Source organism: Rhizomucor pusillus, assembly GCF_041956525.1.
Source record: "Rhizomucor pusillus strain CBS 183.67 unplaced genomic scaffold VTP01scaffold_3, whole genome shotgun sequence".
Lineage (NCBI taxonomy): Eukaryota > Fungi > Mucoromycota > Mucoromycetes > Mucorales > Lichtheimiaceae > Rhizomucor > Rhizomucor pusillus.
This window is the reverse complement of record NW_027192145.1, coordinates 148,282-165,840: the sequence shown is the minus strand read 5'-3', so window position 1 is coordinate 165,840 and position 17,559 is coordinate 148,282. Positions and strand designations below refer to the sequence as shown.

Genomic DNA, 17,559 nt, shown 5'->3' with positions numbered 1-17,559 from the left:
ATACAAGTACAATAAGTTCCTTTGATTTTAGATGTGATACAGTCTAGCAAATCCTGAGTGACGTGTTTTTGAGCATTTTGCAGGACACTCAAAATTCCCATTGACCAGCATTTCATCGATTATAAAAACCTCGTGACACCCATCTTTCTTTTTTCCCTTCTTTCCAAGTTTTTGATCCAACCCCATATTTTTTTCCTCAAAGAAGTAAGCGTAACCCTACTTCTAATATAATCTTTTCCTTGGTTTAACCTATATTACAATAAATCACAGCTCAGAAAACTAAAAGGCACGCCATTTATATCAGATGTAAGATGTCCTGAATGTCCGGGAGGAAAGTCAGGATAAATATATAACCGATATCATAAGCTCTACGTCTTTTACTTCTCTGACCTGGAAAAGGCATGAGTAGAAGAGAAGTAATATCATGAGTTAATAAAGATCTGTACATTTATATGCTTATATGAATTGATAATAACAAAAGCACTAAGAAATAGATGCAAATAAAACACAATGGCCCACTTTGCATGAGCCTCTTCTCGCATCCTGGATAGCTGTGATTTGGGCCTGATCTTTGTCCGTAAACATGAAATCAAGATTCATCCCCATTTCATATAACTTACGGAAGAAGGCAACAGGGACAGTGATCTTTGGTGGTTCGGATACTGTTTGGCGAGTATCAAACAAAACATATACGATAGGAAAAGGACTGCCATTTACGTTGACATTGATTCCAAAGGGTTCGCTGATTACAGGCTCAATGAGGTCTGCGCTCTCCGGAGATTCCACCAAGCCGTCGTTCATGCAGATATAGCCATCAAACCAAAGAGCATAAGCTGCATCCACGTTGTCTGCATTGTCGTTTGATCTAGGATAAACCTCATCCAATACATCAAGGAAAGTCATTGCTGCTGAAGTTATGGTTTCCAGGGGCGTAAGCCTTTCCAAACAGGAATGGCAGTTTTTCCCAAAAGCCATTTCGTCGACGAGATAATTCTGCAGTTTTATGCCTTTTGTAGAACGAGCAATAAAGCACCATTGAGGCTGTTCATGTTGATTTTGATCGTTGTTCGCAAGTAGACACAAAAAACCAGGCAAAAAGGCAAAAAAAAGAATCAGTTCTCGATAGACACTATGGAGGCTGCTATTGCTGGTTATACTGGACCAAACTTCCCAGCCACAAAAAATTTTCGTGCTCCTTATATTCAGTCAAAACTCGTCCCTGTCAAACACAACTTGTTTTAGTTTCAGACATGGAGCGCACTTACATCATGGTCAAGCCCGACGGTATGTAGATACAGCTTGAAAAATAAGCTTATTTAGAATGAGCTTGCTAATGTGTGGGATGCGTCACATAGGTGTCCAGCGTGGACTCGTTGGTGAAATCATCAAGCGTTTCGAACAACGCGGTTACCAGCTCTTGGCTCTCGAGCTCTTGACCCCCTCCAAGGAGCTTCTTGAAGAACATGCAAGTATCGCATTTTTTATCATCTTATTTATGCATGTGGCTGATACGGTTATCGTTATTCCCGAAAATTTAGTACAAGGACTTGGCTGGTAAGCCCTTCTTCCCGGGCTTGATCAACTACATGCTTTCTGGTCCTGTTGTCGGTATGGTCTGGGCTGGCAAGGACGTCGTCAAGACCGGTCGTGTCATGTTGGGTGCTACCAACCCCTTGGCAAGCGCTCCCGGCACTATCCGTGGCGACTATGCCATCGACGTCGGTAAGTTGGAACAACGACTTAGAATAGCGGAACGTAGAGATAGTAACGTTGGAATTCATGTAGGACGTAATATCTGTCACGGTTCTGACTCTGTTGAATCTGCTGAACGCGAGATTGCCTTGTGGTTCCCCCGTGGCGTTGCCTCGTACGAGCGCGGTCTTTCTCTCCAGACTTTGATCTACGAATAAGCGATATCCATTCATCTTTTTCGAGTGACCTGTAACAATAAACCTCGAATTTGAGACATTGTGTATCATATTTGATTATCGTGGCAACGTATTGCATGGCCATTCGAGAACGAGGAACCTCGATAACATCGATAGAATGGTTGCGTGGATAGTTTGATGGGAACATGTTTGGTTGGTATAAAACAGTGATTAATAGTAAAATGGCAAGTCTACTGTATTAATGCAAGCAAGAGATGGAATAAGTTAGAAAGAGACGTGTGATATGAAAATGTGAAAGATGTAAAGTGCAAATTTTTCTTTTCAGTGTTGCGTCTTGACAGCAGTAAGCTCCAAATTGTCTGCGGCTTTCATTTGTGCCGACTTCAGCAATGTTTCATCGGACGTGAAGGTTTTGCTCTTGTTCTTTTCTACCATCTCAACATGACTGTAGCATAAATGTCAATATATAGAAATGTGTGCCAAATTTCAATTCTAGCATTCACACTCACGTGTACCAAGCGCCACCAGCAAGCGTCAGAATAATACCCAGTGCATTCATCCACGTAATTGGAAGCTGGAAGATAATGACAGCCAACACGATCGACAATACTTGTTTAACATTGCCTAACAGCACAATATTTCTTATTAGTCCTTTCCATTTGTATCAAAACAAATGTATCCGCGCATATTACCAGCTACTGTCATGGTCAATGCACTGGTTTTTTTGTTGGCAGTAAAGCTGACGACGTTCAAGAAAAATGCAATGATACCGTTCATGAGAAGAGCAAAGAAGAGGCCCCAGGTGAACTCGGTGTGGTAAAACTCCCGAACACGACTCATTTCACCGGTGGCATACGAATACATTATAGTTTGAAAGAATGCGAGCGGCGACATACGCAGTAAAAGATCCAGCGGATGAAGCTTGAGACGGCCCACCTGCACACGGTTCGTTACCACTGTCTTCAACGCCGCAAGCACGGTGCCCAAAACGGTCAAGAAAAATCCAATGGCTGAATAGCTGTAGTCACCGAACGTGGCAAATGCAACACCAGCTACGACCTATTAATGCATACACAAGAGACAAATCGGATAAATAACGAAATATTCGCCTAGTTATCAAAGACAATGAACTGTACCGGGATTAATGATATATATGTCATACTGGAATATGATTTACTCAGGAACATGACAGATAGCATGATGGTAAAAACTGGTGTCATTGCTCGGACAACCTGATGGAACTGCACACCATTGTCAATATACATTGAACAATCGTGGATATGCAACTCGACCTTACCGGGATGGTGACAAGGTTGCTATGTGGATCAAAATACTTAGCATACACTGAACCAGGGGCTATATACGAGACATGAGGGGCACTTACAGGGAGACGTTACTGATAGCAATATTGATGGTGTACAACACCGAGAACAGCAGCATAATAATGTTTTCTCGTTCCCCGAGTTTGGCTGGAGTGAAGATGTTGCATTTCCAAAAGATGTACGAGCCGATTGCGCCGCATAAGGTATGAATCGCAGTTAGTGCCCATGGAAACGGAAACTGGAAGAGCGACAAAATGACTTTGTTGTAAAGGGTAAGGGCGAGATTGAAGAAGAAGTAAAGAGCAAGCCAGACCATGGATGAGTCCAGAATAGCTTTGCTTCCTCTAGATTGCGATAATGCTGTCGAAAAGGGATCTAGGGCCATTGTCAGTATACGGAGCAAGACGGGTCTAGAGACAAACGCTGTGAGAGAACAAGTGTTCGAGGGAGCGGAGAGGGTTGGCAGTGCTGTATGTGATTTAGAAAAGAGTAGAGAAAAGTTCACCTTTTTACAGTTCGGGATCTACGACGTCCAGCAAAGTGCCACCGCTCCAATCATAATGAATAGATGGTGATCGTTTCCTGAACAGTAACTGGATCCACATAGTTCGAGACCGCCAGGAATCTCGCATACTGTAAAAAAAAAAAAAAAAATTCGAGATAGGTACCAGTATTTTTAATGATCATATTGTTTGCGCTTTTAAGCGATACCGTTAGCTGAAAACTAGCTTTATTGCAATGTCCCCTACGCTACTGGAGCCGTTAACAGTCCCTGCGTCGGGGGTTGAGGACGAAAGTGCTGATCGTAAGGTGATCGCACGTTGCGGTGGAGTAGAGTGGAGTAGCGCCGATTTGCTTCTTTTTTATTTTTTTGGAATCATTACACCAGAGACCGGAATGAAAGGAAGTCTCAACTATAACCGAGAGAGAGAGCAATTGGATGTCCATCAGCACCAGAGGAGACAATGAAAGGAAGACTCGACTTGATAAGAGCGATGCAGATATTCACGGATGCCGGAAACGATGTCGAAAGCAAGGTGCAACTTGATCTGCAAAAGCAAATGGAGAGATGTTCATAGATACCAGAGCACGTGACCAGATCAAGGTTCCAATTGATAAGACGAAGAGAGCAACGATATTTATAGGCATACTTTATCCTACGTCAAGTAAGCAATCCTTTGTATATTAAAATAGCAGCATTCTAGGGTACTTCCTCAATTATGTTCATTGATTTCGTAGGAGAAAGAGAAAGAGAGAAAAAAGGAGACATGGCAATAGAATTTTAGTCAAGACGCTGCCATCAGAAATGATATTCCAAACTGCTGTATGCAGATATTCATAAATATTTTCGAGTACTAGCAGAGCATGTAAAACTGTTTAATGGCATTATATCGTTAATGAATTGATTTCAAGGACATAGAGGCTATATTCAATTCATTGAAGCCAGGAAGTCCATCGTCTTTCATGGTTAGAAAGGATATCTTCAAGTTAATCAACGGCTCAGTTGGATTTCATACATAATGTTTGTCGAAGTTCTCCGAGAAACTCAGGCGAAGCACGCGGCAGAGACCCCCATTATCCGTAACATGCTTATTCGAATTTGACATGTATGCTATGATTCCCATCAAGTTCCAAGAGCAAATTTTCTCCTCTGAGTCTGTTGCCCATTCTGTGGTATTCGGACATATTCAAAAGACGTGATTGAAACAGACACTTATAGATCTATTGTCAACGACTTCTGTATCTGCTGTTTCAGCATGCGTGAGGCGACGAGGCCTGTTCAATCAATTCAACAATATACAGTACTATTAGATGCATTTTCTCAAATTCTCCTCAATGAAGCTACATACGGATTGAGTGTCGTATCTAACAAAATTGTGGTTGCTTCCTCCTCCGAATATTACTGTTTATTGGAAATGATCTTGCGTGGAAAGCAGACAAAATAGGGTTATGAAGGATAATATCTGTATTGAGGGATGAATGACAACACGAATGCGTGTAGTCGGTATCCAAATCCTCTTCGGAACACATGAATAACTTAACCAAAGGTATTCTGGTGTCCCGCCATGGACCGCAACTCACCCCGGCGTCTACGCTGATGGACAGTGTAATATCCGTTTTTAGATGGTAGTTGAAGCGCCAGAAAGAAAGAAAAGGAAAAAGAGAAAACTCGCAGATAAGCAAGCAACAAAACGGGGCTTGGGGAGAGGACAGAAACCAGGAAAAGCGCCAATAACCGAGCGAATAGTCTGGTGGACACACTGAAATAACCAGATATTGATGAGCGGACGCTACTTCTCGATCCATCATTTTTCTAAACAGCACCTTCGTTTTGAGAGTACTAAAATACAGAATTTATGCCAAATCTAGCCAAATAGAACTCTAAATATGTGCTCATCACCAAAAGAGGTAGAAATCTTTCATCCAGTTAAAGGGCGGCTAGATAGCCTTTGGAGAAGTCCAATCATATGTATATTTCTTTCATTCCTGCCGTAAACGAAACTGGTATCTCATATGACAATATTCGCCTATTCTTGACTATGACGCATTGCCGTATTCTTTTAAGTTCATTTTAAGATTTCTGCTCAAGACCAACGTACCTTGTCTACTGATTGTTCACGCTTTTATATGGATATTACCTAGAAAAATCCCACACAACGCAAAAAAAAGGGCACCCATCGAAAAGTTCACCAGTAAGAACCAGTTCATTATCAGGAGTATGGCAACAAACAGATCGACTATATGAGAAACTGCATCATGCTTACAACCACCATGATTCTTTCTCTTGACTATGAATGAACATATCGGTATCGTCCTCTTCTTCAGGTATCGCTGAAGATAATAGAGGAGCATTGTGTTCAAACGCTAGAGAATCTGTATTCTTGTCCTGTTCAACAATACCCGACCATGACTCTCCTGATAAACCACGATATGTGCCGCTGAAAATAGCAGAATCGAAACTAGCTTTGTCGCTTCTGACGTGTTGGTTTGGAATAGTGACAGGCCAGCAATAATCGTTATCCATAGACATAGTGTCGCTGTCGCTTTCGTCGTCTGTCTCGGGATCGATGGTAAGGTGATCCATGGCTAAGAACTGGTGCTTCATTTCAGTCAAGCTGGGACGATCGGCAGGATTCGGTGAAAGAACGTGAGTGAGGAAACGGAAGCATCGCATCGACAACGTAGGAAATAGGACACGTTTTAGCATACTCGGATTGCGACAATACTCAGCAAAAGATGGATCAAGGGCATTGGCTTCTTCCCACGGACTTCGACCAAAAAGTAAAGCAAGCAGCAAAATGCCAAGACTCCATACATCGGACGCAGCTGCATCGTAGACTAGCAGACACTCATCATCTTGATTCTCGTCGTCAGCATCTGCAAAATGCTCAGGTGCCAAATATGATGTTGAACCACAACCAAAGTCCATGCTAAACCGTTCACGCGTTGCGAGACCGAAGTCAGCGACTTTGCATTCGAGAGAGTCGTGCTCTCCTGTCTTGAGAAGGATGTTCTCAAGCTTGATATCCCGGTGATATGCTTTATGGACGTGCATGTATTCGACAGCTTCGAGAATCTGTCTGAAGGCATTCATGACAAAATCGTCGCCAACTTCGCAACGAACGACATAATCGAATAGATCGCCTTGATCGCAAAGTTCCATGACCATGTAGATAAAATCTTGGTCTTCCGTAGTACCATATAAAGCAAGCAGATGGGAATGCTTGAGAGAAGACTGGATGTCTATCTCCATCTGTTGTATTTCTTTTTGTTCGTGATTTAGACCAGTTTTGCTGAGCACCTTGACAGCAACGTATGAGTTGTTCGAAAGCGACTGTCCCAGGAAGAGGCATCCATAAGATCCGCGTCCCAATTCTTCGAGTAGTTGATACCGCTCTCCGAGATCAATCACCTTATCCACGAGTGATGAGGCGACCTGGGACCAATAGTCATGCTCTTGTGTAACGGACATGGTTAACGATGTGAGTAATCTGGGAGAAGACAAAGTACGCAAGGATGGGCGGTTTGAGGTTCACTTGGTGAGTGTGCGTAAAGTAATCTGTTGTTGGTCTGAATAACTTTGGATTCTCGCTGATTGTTTTGTACGCTTTGATAGGAGAATCAGATAGCAATGGCGTTGTTGATATATACGGGAGTTTGATAAAGTTTCTGTTGGTATACGGGCATGCTTCAATGGTTTAAACTGTTTCAGAAGAGAAAAGTTTTGGAGGCAAGCGGCAAATGGTATGGCGCTTATTATAATATATATAGAGCGATGGCGCGATGGAAGGATTTGAACTGGGTGTGCATAGAGGATTGGAGGAATTCAGAGGTTGATGGCGAACATGGTTTCAAGTATCACCGTGCTGAAGGATGATGTACAAGAGAAGACGGGAAATAAGGAGGTAAATATATAGAGAAAGAGTGACAGTAAAGAGAACCGAAGAAAGAGGGAGAACCCCAACGAGGGGAGCAAAGGCCTCTTTCATTTTTCTCCTCTTAAAATGTGCTCCTTCCACTCAGTCACGTGAGAAACTTCGTCGAACGAATCCTCCAAGGGAATTACTGAGGACACTCCAGTCCTGTGAGCAAATTAACCGGTTATCCAGTTCCCGCTATTCATGGGTGGAGTGTCCCTAACTCAAACACTACCAAGGGTAGTGTCCTGAAGTCGAAGAAAATATAATTTTATATAACAAGCGCTTCACGCTTCGCTTCCCTCGCTGCGCTTGGTTCGCTGAAGCTCATGGCTGATCCAAGTCTGTAGGATAAACTCATAAACCTCCATTCTCCGGCGGTTTTGCATCCGCTGCGCTTATCCGTCGAATTCCGATTTATTCAGACCTGCGGTCACCTAAATTCAAGTGTACGAGGCAAGGCGTGAAATAAGTGTTCAGCCATCAGCACCTTTCCCGTTGTCAATATCATTGATCTTTCTCTATGATGACGCCGTTTTGGGCATAATTGCCATTGTCATGATTTGAAGGCTCGATATCATTATGTTGCTTGCTATATGTCCACCTTCAATCTAATTACCTACGCGGAAAGAGTAGAAGAACGTAATGTAGTGGATCGTTATATGCATATGTCTCATTGAGACGACTTAATACGGCTTAATTGCTGCCTGCTGTTGCAAATAATACGTCTCGAATAGCGCGTCTGCGTTTTCAACAACATCATCATTCATGTGAAACTATCACGGCAACTTCAGAACAGACAGGAGCACATTACTGACGATTTGTCGAGCTCTATCGCCTGATATTCTTATACTTAGATTCATGATGGAATTTCCATCTAGTCTTTCTGCAGCATTTTGTATCGTGCTGGCGAATGGATTAATGCTCGAAATCAAGTCTTGTTTTAGTAAAGAATGTGCTTTTTGGATAATATATAGATATATTTAATATATACACCAATGGACACTGCTTTTGCTTCAAATCTCAATAAATTACCTTCCCTTCAACATTCTTTGAGCGTGACTTGGTAACAGCATCATGCGGCAAAGTTGTTTCTTCGATGCTAACTACGTTATGCATATCGATGATTTCTTCGATTTTAAAGAGCTAGTCGATCTTTTGCTAATCAATTTTTATATTATCTAAAGTATCTAGAAACTTCTGCTGAAGGTTCCGGCTACGCTTCTCCACAAGCTCGTTGGAGGCAAAGAAACCTTCCTAGTCTACATCGCAGCAGCTACAAGAAGGCACAGCTAATGTTTTATAACCTGATGATATTTCTGATGTCTTTGTTTACATACTAACTTGATGTGCAAACGCCATCTTAGTTTTATATCGTCAGTTTCATGTAGAAGCCATTCTTGATAAATGTATGCTGGCATGGAAGGCCATACAGTAATCTAACCTCATCATACAGGAGTATTCAGTGTGATTGATCTTGCTCTTGTCGGTATTGCTCCAGGCTTTCTTGAGTTTGTCTCTAACGTGATTTAGAGCGAAGAAGCAGTAACATGGCTAACAAGCTCTTGCAAAGCTTCCGATTCCACACTTATCAAACAATGGACGTTGATGCTTTTTTTAATGAAATCTTGTTGTTCGATCTCCATCTATTAACCCATGAAGTGGGACGAAGCGTACGAAGTCTCTCTATATATAAAGGTTCAAGTTAAATTAAGAAGATGGTAAGCATTTAGAATACAAATTATACAAGTATAAAGCAACAGCGAAAGAAGAAGGAAAGGAGAAGAATATCGCGGAAGAGAACATTCAGTACGCTGTAGGTATCAAGTAAAAATTATTAATGTACATACACCCATAAGGCTATTCCCGGAATTCACTGAGGACCGTGAGCGCACGACTGGTGAATGCATTGTAACGCATGCATGCTACGAAAAATACTTGCTTTTGATCCGTGACCAGGGATGAAAGTAAAGGTAGGGCTTACTCCCGAAGGCTGTCCATCTGAATGATACTGCCTTTCGTGTGAAGTGATGCATCTAGGCCTAATTTTACCCAAAACATCAGAAATATGACATGACATGCTTTGATCTCGGAGTACAAACCATGAGTTGTAAGTAAAAGGTGAATAATGAGCAAAAGACGACAAGCAAAGGTACCAGGGTCAGCGCAGAGACTACTAGATCAGCTGAAGAGAAGAAGTCATTGTAAACGAATTCAACGATTACAGTGCAGAAGGAGCTTACCGGGAACGTCCATGGAAGAAACAGAGCCACAGTGTCGAAAAATAGCAAACGGATCCTTTTTATTCACGGAGTCATTGATGACTTCATTCCTATATCCTGAAACCGAGTCATGCATAATGTTGTTGAAAGATTGTGTTGTTGAAAAGCGGTCTGGAAGATTTCATTCCGTTAGATCTTTATAAGTTTCTACAGAACTAATAAACCATATGTGCTTATCGACAGACGAACAAGCTACTTCATTTGCCTCTATTCTAAAGCATTTCCTTCGTACAATATATTACTTTGATGATCACCGTTTAAAAGCGCATTTCTAAAGAAGAATACATGGAGCATTTTTCATAGCTATCTAGAAGCTACCATTATATTGAAACACACTATTGGTGTATCCAAAACATACGATCGATGTCAACGTGTGAGAACGTCGCATATTTCACATGAATTCGTGTTGCATATAAGTAACAAAGAACTCACCATATCGTCTCCGATGTCCCTAAGACATTATACTTTATCTGTTGAAGGTTTAACGCCGAGTAAATCATGGCATTATTGTAAACATTCAGCTAGCCGCAAATCATATGGAAGTCATTTTAAACTTGCTGATAGAGCACAACGTACATTGTATGCAGGGTTCAGTACAATCAATGACAATATTATGCAAGCTTCTGCTGAGGTCATCTGCTCGATGTCGCATACACGAGATAGAAAAGGTTTCACTCTATTTCTTTCTTCAATCGAATCCATGCCTAACGCAAAAGACCAAGTCAACCTGTAGAACCGAATCAGGTAGGGAACAAAGATAATTTTAGTGTGATACGTAAATATAGCTACTAATCAAGGTATATTGAAAAGACAACCTCAGTGCCACTGCAGAAATGCCAGGATACCGAGACTAAACAGAGAAAACGAAATCGAAAGCAGCAATCCTACGGCGAGAAAATGGAGCGATATTTCATCCAAAGTTGTGAAGAGCGGCTTCTCTCGGCAATCAACAGTGTTATAAGCAAGCACAATATTTTATTTATGATCTCGTTGCTCTATCCACGACAATAAGGAATCAACATTTACTTACGATTCAAAAATAACTATCGCTAAGCAGTGGTATTTGTCTAAACGCTAATGGTTTCTCAGGTCATATTCAACATATATATTGTCCGTGTCTTTCGCCAACGTACTAGGAGGAGCAGAGCAAGGATAAGAAATACCAAAAGTTTGATGATCAATTGTTGAACGTGGTTAAACAAAGCACTTTCTATCAAGTTACTGAAGGTCTTTTGAGAACGATGATAACTGCTGTCCAAGAGTACGCTCGCAAACCTCAAAACGTGTGGAGTGACAAGCGAATTTCAGATACTGCGTCAACAAAATAATTCTATCGTTTTTACGTTGCAACATGACACCAAAAATGGAGTCGAGGTATTTCGATTTGCGAAATAACATGGCGAAAATTAAAGCAGATAAGAAAGAGAAAATGGTCTTTATGAAACCACGAACCAACAGGCGTGGTATTATCTATCACTACGTGGAACCGTATATCATCATATCGGCTCTATTTTCCCCTACAGCTGATATTATCACCGTGAATGACAGTAGCTTTTCTATCTGAAAATAGAAGTTTAGGATTGGCGAGCTAGCGAAACGAGTATTTTTTGTTTTTCATCGCTGCGCTGGGAACAAGCAAGCAAGGTTTCCTGATCGAGCGAAGCGAGAGCCTGATGTGTGACATTGGATGAATGGACAATTATGTAGGCGTATATGGATACTGTATGTATACATATTCACAACTCAAAGCGCTTGCAAATATCTAAAGATACGGTTGCCACTTTACTAATCGTGAAAAGCGTGAATTGACGTTATATTCACGAATACATGTACATGTTTAACATACACTCTTTCCAGAAAGTAATGTCGCATTTTGTGACAAATTGCAGCGACATTTAAGTTTTTTAAAAAGTGTAACTGCAATATGTCACCATCATACATTTCAGAAACAGATACAAAGTTTGCTCAGAAAGGACAATAGCTACAACTAAAGAGACCGTACCCATACGCTTTAATGATAAGAATTCCTGCTGGATTCCGTGGGCAAAGTGAGCTGGAGGTGATCCTGATCACCTTTAAAGTGCAGAGCTCATAATTTCAGCTCAAGGTATGATCCAATCTCAAGATCTTTGTAAATGACAGTCGCAAAGCCAAAATGCAAGATCGTTTAATGTCTAATGTCTGAAGGAAATGGACTTTGAAATGGAGGTGAGATTAGGTTAACGCTTCTTTTCATTGTGCCTGTAGGTAAACACAGATGACAACGACGCATAATGTTTGTGTCCCTTTCTACGGAAAAACGAAATTCCGAATTGGAAGGTACCTGTGAAGAAACTTTTCCTATATGATAACAGGATGGGCCCCTTAGACCAGCAGGGGACCGGGGTGGTAGAAGGCTAGTCGTACCTCTCACAAGCGCGAAGTTCCACTACGAGACATTGGGTACCATGGGCTCAACAGTTCGAGGGACGGTTCTTCCTGCGCGATGCGGGCCCAAACCGGAACCACCCCCATATTTTTCTTCTCGTTATCGTAATTGTCGTGTTCTACGCAAAAGAAAACGTTTTTCGTTAGAAAAGAGCATCTTGTTTATGCTCAAGTTTGTAGCATACCTTTGAAGCAAGACGCGATTTGCATGAATTTCAGAGGATTCGGTGGTACCCACAATGGGTACTTGCAAAATCTACTTGTACCGTGTTTCGCTACAGAGCTACGAGCTCTTCAAAGGTCCTCTAGTAGATATACCTGGGAACGAAGCACGCAGCAGGCAATGACCTTGGTGATCGGGACACGTCGCTGATCCTGCACGTCGCGCAGTGGTGGGCAGTTAACTCAAGACTGTTAGATCACAAAGACGCAGTTGAAGTGATCGTAGCAAAGACTTGCTGGTTTGTGATCGAGAGCTACGCAAAGTGCTGCTCTAAAGATTCGGGGGAAGTTGTAGTTCTCCTTCCCTGCGCTCTCAGCAACTCAGTTTGCATATTTCGTCTAGATCACAGACCACTCTACAAACTCTCATCGACCGTAAGGTTCCGATTAAAACTGTGACATACGAGATATCTTTGACGCACTATCAGTCGCAGTCCACCAGCAATGAAATATCGCCAAAGATTGCACAAAGCGTACGCAGGCTACAAAGACAACATGAACACCACGACAAGTCACTCTTAACTGCAGGATTTATGTTATTGAAGAAATATACCATATTTATTAACTGGCTTGGCAAGCTCTTTCTTAATAGCTTCAATTGCAAAAACGAGAAACTTCGCCGACCAAACTTTTTATCCTCTCTTCATGATATTTTGCAACAAAATATTCACGGCCGAGCTTGTCTTCTCATCATACAAGTTAATCGAATCTTGCTATTTTTATTTCGTTTCAATCTTTACCAGATATTCATATTCTCCGTAGTCCCACTTTTGTCGTGCTGATCACGCCACATATGTATCTAAGGTCCCATATATCTACAACATCTCCGCATACCTGAAAACGTATATATCTGTCTATAGATTCCATTGTATTTGAGATAGTTCCTGGAGAAGTCAAATTATCCTTGATTACAGCCTACGCCCCTTCGATATGGTCTGTTGTTGTCGTCCCAAAATGCAGCAACTGTGAGTTGTAAGCACAAACGCAGTGTTCTTTTTTGCTCAGCATTCTGCATATTGTTAAAACATATTCTCTTAATCCCAGGTAAGACACACTTATTCAGCTAAGTGCCAACATAGGCCTCCTTTCCCCTGAACTTTGCATTCTTTGTGCGCCTTTCCACGACCGTCTCCAACAGGAAGAGCCTTGATGATAAAAGGATAATTCTGTCGTAGCGAATCGCGCTTAACCTTGACTTGGCAGCGGTCAGGTTATGGCTGTTGCGGAAAGTTTCTCCCCAACGACACGGCACGTACAAATGACGAACGCTGCTGAACTTCGTCGTCGTAAACAGCATAGCCATCCCGATGCGCAATAACCTGGGCAGCTTGTTTCTGTTCTTCACGGTTTTCAAATTGACGATTCAACAAGTTGAACGTTGTATTGTTCGAGACAACTTTCAGAAGGGTACGTTGCTGAGTCCGAGAGAGAAATGTTGTGTCCGAAGAAAATACCTATTGATCTGTTCTTCGTTAGGCGAACGTTGAAATCAGAACGTTTTATGAGGAATAAATACACAAAAGACACGACGTGAAGCTGTGGAAAATCACATATATCGTGAATAATACGCTGGAAACATACTATGTTGAAAATGAAATGAGCTGCATCGGCTATTTTAAGCATACGTTTCTTCGATTTGAAAAAGTCTACAAATCCGAGAAACAGGACAAACAGCTCCAGATGATGATGAAAAGACTTGAAGAGAGATGTTTTACGGTGATGTAGTCAGACGCAGTCAAGCTACTGATTCAAAACAAACTGATAAAGGTGAGTGACTATAATGTAATATGTCTACATGCTCTTGCTTATTGATCCATATATAGCAACAAAAGGCACCGTATAAGAAGATGCTCTGCAATACCATACAGTATAAAAGGATAAGCAGGCCGTGATTCTACGGAATCGTCCAGTGCACCTGCGGCCCGAGTAGCGACAGAAATCTTCAAAAGAGGCAGGGAAGAGGATGAGGCCGGCAAGAAAACGATCAAGAAGGTCAAGAAGCTGATGCCGAACGATATATCAAGAACTTGGCGCTTCCGCAGAAAGTGTGCCAGCTATTCATGGCATTGTAAGTAGTGTCAATTTTTTGCTTCGTCGTCCATTTCAACTGTGCTACCTGTCATATGTCAACTCATATACTCATTTATCATTAGTGGGTACCAATAAGATTGGATTTGTCTCATGCCGACATCTTCCCAAAAAGATTCCAGCCAAGTATCGAAAAGCTGGCGCAAGAATTAGAAGTTCCTTTGGCAATATGATCAAAAGAGATGAGCGATCGTTTCTTTTGAAGCTGGCTGGAGTCAAGTCTCTCGCCGAGATAGAACTTCTGATAAAATCAATTCCTTCGGTGTCGCTCTTATTGCGCTATCGAAGCTGTAAGTCGATTTCTGTCATGGAAATCCAGTTTTTGACTCGCAACACAGGATTGTTCTTTGGCAAAATGGTCGATTGCAAGATACATCCCACGATGCGGGGTGGTATCAGACCCACCTTATGCAGATGTTCTCGACTCTGTATCTTTATCGTATGATCGCTACAGAACAAAGAGGTAGCACCTACTGCGAAGTTTGAGTGGGGTACGTTGGAACTAAAATTATTCCTATTACATTTTAGAACAGAGCGCCATACAACGCCATCAGACACCTGAAATAAAAAAAATCAAGAAAATCGAAGAGAAGGAGAAGGAAGTGAAGGTGGATCTACTGCTCTTCACCAAAGTGTATGGCGACATCTTCGCGTACGAATATAAACCCACGGATGCCTCGGAAAACGACATCCAGTCTGACGTCCGAAAGCGACAACAACGTTTAATTTAGCTCTGCAATGACTGAATAAACTCTTCATACAAAAAAAACGTTCTAATGCAAATGTGTTTTACAATTATACACGCTATCATGATAATTACTAAGAAACAATTGTTTGTGAATTGAAATTAATGTATACGCAAAGCAAAAGCTTGACACAGCATTTCCGGTGCGCTCAATAAGGGCGATACTCCTACAAAGACTGCCATCCATGCATCTCACGATGGAGGTCGCTAAAGTTTCCGACTGGTCGCTGCGCCGTCAATTCTATCACCTGACCTCCCTGTTTTTGATGCTTCATGAGGGCGTCGATAAGGAACCAATGTGATGGCTGATCTAAAGTGCATGGTGGCAAAGTGAATGCATGAGCGGAATTTTTCATCCACGTAGACGGCATTTGTTTACGGTGCTAACCCCTGAAAATTGCCAGAAAGTAAAAAGTCTCGAGCGAGCCGCAGCTTTGTTAGCAAGAGATCTCCCGATATGATAGCCGACGCACGCACGCAGCATGCATTGCGGCTCACTGGAACGAGCTTTCCTCTTTCGTCAGCTTCGTCATCCGCTTTTCCTTATTGATATGCCTTTTGGAGCCCAGACGCGCAGATGCGCACTCGAAGAACCATCATTGGGGAAAACCCTTGCCGCTAAAAGAACCCACTTCTTCCTCGCGTCTCTGTAAGGCAACATGGGTAAGTTACGATCTAGTTGTAATTCCATCCATCCAACCTGGAGGAAAATGGATGGATGGATGGACGAACAGTAGCTGGATGGATGCAATTTGTTAACTTTGAGATTTTCCTTTAATTTTTTCCCTCCACTGATACCTTATCTCGCTCAATGTAGTGGTATGTGATGGAAATGACTATGAACATGCTCGGTGCAAACGTTCAGTGAAGCTCACAATATGTTGCTTTTCAATAGAATTTTACTATTGAGGAGATTCGCGGTCTGATGGTACGAGCTATTTGTTAAATCGCATATACATATGCAGCGATTAACGGCGTTGCTGTTTAGGACCGTGTTACGAACGTCCGTAATATGTCCGTCATTGCCCACGTCGATCACGGTAAATCCACCTTGACCGACTCCTTGGTCTCCAAGGCCGGTATTATCTCTGCTGGTCGTGCTGGTGAGACCCGTTTCATGGACACCCGTAAGGACGAACAAGAGCGTGGTATCACTATCAAGTCCACTGCTATCTCCATGTACTTCGCTTTGGAGCACGAAGAGGACATCAAGGAAATCAAGGGCCAGAAGACCGAAGGTACGAATCAACTGTAGATAACAGCAATGCTTGTTGCTATGTTACTAATGATATGATGCGACGATTAGGTTCTTCTTTCTTGATCAACTTGATTGACTCTCCCGGTCACGTTGACTTCTCTTCCGAAGTCACTGCTGCCCTCCGTGTCACTGACGGTGCCCTCGTCGTTGTCGACTGTATTGAAGGTGTCTGTGTCCAGACTGAAACTGTCTTGCGTCAGGCCCTTGGTGAACGTATCAAGCCTGTTGTCTGTATCAACAAGGTTGATCGTGCCCTTCTCGAACTTCAATTGGACAAGGAGGAATTGTACAACGTAAGATAAGATATCTTGTTACTTATTGGAGCATGTGCTTAAATGGATATCCCTACCTGTAGGCTTTCTCCCGTACCATTGAATCCGTTAACGTCATCATCGCCACCTACTTCGACGAGGCCCTCGGTGATGTCCAGGTCTACCCCGAAAAGGGTACCGTTGCCTTCGCCTCCGGTCTTCACGGCTGGGGTTTCACTCTCCGTCAGTTTGCCGTCCGTTACTCCAAGAAGTTCGGTGTTGACAAGGAGAAGATGATGCAGCGTCTCTGGGGTGAGAATTACTTCAACCCCAAGACCAAGAAGTGGACCAACAAGAGCACTGATGCTGATGGCAAGCCTCTTGAGCGTGCATTCAACATGTTCGTCTTGGACCCCATCTACAAGATCTTCGACTCTATCATGAACTTCAAGAAGGATGTCATCCCCACTCTGTTGGAGAAGTTGGAGATCAATCTCAAGAACGAAGAGAAGGACCTCGAGGGCAAGCAATTGCTCAAGGTTGTCATGCGCAAGTTCTTGCCTGCTGGTGATGCCCTTTTGGAAATGATTTGTATCCACTTGCCTTCTCCCGTCACTGCCCAGCGCTACCGTGTTGTCAACTTGTACGAAGGTCCCA

The 17,559-nt window shown here is 42.4% G+C and overlaps 8 protein-coding genes across 8 annotated transcripts in view; 4 read left to right on the top strand and 4 right to left on the bottom strand.

The window, feature by feature from the left end:
• Positions 1 to 483: 483 nt before the first annotated feature.
• Positions 484 to 903, bottom strand: VTP01DRAFT_6250 (uncharacterized protein; the record flags this gene model as incomplete). The annotated part of the gene is made up of 2 exons (XM_069385131.1): positions 484 to 569; positions 621 to 903. The coding sequence occupies 2 exons, from the start codon at positions 901 to 903 to the stop codon at positions 484 to 486; spliced, it is 369 nt and encodes a 122-aa protein (XP_069242623.1).
• A 347-nt stretch (positions 904 to 1,250) lies between these two features.
• VTP01DRAFT_6249 (uncharacterized protein) lies at positions 1,251 to 1,910 on the top strand (the record flags this gene model as incomplete). Its single annotated transcript, XM_069385129.1, has 4 exons — positions 1,251 to 1,284; positions 1,356 to 1,465; positions 1,539 to 1,722; positions 1,786 to 1,910. The coding sequence occupies 4 exons, from the start codon at positions 1,251 to 1,253 to the stop codon at positions 1,908 to 1,910; spliced, it is 453 nt and encodes a 150-aa protein (XP_069242622.1).
• Positions 1,911 to 2,210: 300 nt separating this feature from the next.
• VTP01DRAFT_6248 (uncharacterized protein) lies at positions 2,211 to 3,596 on the bottom strand (the record flags this gene model as incomplete). Its single annotated transcript, XM_069385128.1, has 6 exons — positions 2,211 to 2,334; positions 2,399 to 2,513; positions 2,582 to 2,948; positions 3,026 to 3,130; positions 3,187 to 3,205; positions 3,274 to 3,596. 6 exons carry the CDS (start codon positions 3,594 to 3,596, stop codon positions 2,211 to 2,213), a joined length of 1,053 nt encoding a protein of 350 aa, XP_069242621.1.
• A 2,376-nt stretch (positions 3,597 to 5,972) lies between these two features.
• On the bottom strand, positions 5,973 to 7,184 carry VTP01DRAFT_6247 (uncharacterized protein; the record flags this gene model as incomplete). Its single annotated transcript, XM_069385127.1, has 1 exon — positions 5,973 to 7,184. The coding sequence occupies one exon, from the start codon at positions 7,182 to 7,184 to the stop codon at positions 5,973 to 5,975; it is 1,212 nt and encodes a 403-aa protein (XP_069242620.1).
• A 44-nt stretch (positions 7,185 to 7,228) lies between these two features.
• Positions 7,229 to 7,589, top strand: VTP01DRAFT_6246 (uncharacterized protein; the record flags this gene model as incomplete). Its single annotated transcript, XM_069385126.1, has 2 exons — positions 7,229 to 7,251; positions 7,379 to 7,589. The coding sequence occupies 2 exons, from the start codon at positions 7,229 to 7,231 to the stop codon at positions 7,587 to 7,589; spliced, it is 234 nt and encodes a 77-aa protein (XP_069242619.1).
• A 6,034-nt stretch (positions 7,590 to 13,623) lies between these two features.
• Positions 13,624 to 13,863, bottom strand: VTP01DRAFT_6245 (uncharacterized protein; the record flags this gene model as incomplete). Its single annotated transcript, XM_069385125.1, has 1 exon — positions 13,624 to 13,863. One exon carries the CDS (start codon positions 13,861 to 13,863, stop codon positions 13,624 to 13,626), a length of 240 nt encoding a protein of 79 aa, XP_069242618.1.
• A 4-nt stretch (positions 13,864 to 13,867) lies between these two features.
• VTP01DRAFT_6244 (uncharacterized protein) lies at positions 13,868 to 15,379 on the top strand (the record flags this gene model as incomplete). Its single annotated transcript, XM_069385124.1, has 5 exons — positions 13,868 to 13,967; positions 14,446 to 14,628; positions 14,714 to 14,938; positions 15,019 to 15,111; positions 15,177 to 15,379. 5 exons carry the CDS (start codon positions 13,868 to 13,870, stop codon positions 15,377 to 15,379), a joined length of 804 nt encoding a protein of 267 aa, XP_069242617.1.
• A 199-nt stretch (positions 15,380 to 15,578) lies between these two features.
• Positions 15,579 to 17,559, top strand: part of VTP01DRAFT_6243 (uncharacterized protein) — a gene marked incomplete at both ends in the record, with an annotated part of 3,627 nt that continues 1,646 nt past the window's right edge. The window contains 6 exons of the mRNA XM_069385123.1: positions 15,579 to 15,691; positions 15,963 to 16,056; positions 16,289 to 16,321; positions 16,382 to 16,631; positions 16,700 to 16,944; positions 17,007 to 17,534. Coding sequence (XP_069242616.1) covers positions 15,579 to 15,691; positions 15,963 to 16,056; positions 16,289 to 16,321; positions 16,382 to 16,631; positions 16,700 to 16,944; positions 17,007 to 17,534 — 1,263 coding nt within the window. The remainder of the gene's footprint in view (positions 15,692 to 15,962; positions 16,057 to 16,288; positions 16,322 to 16,381; positions 16,632 to 16,699; positions 16,945 to 17,006; positions 17,535 to 17,559) is intronic.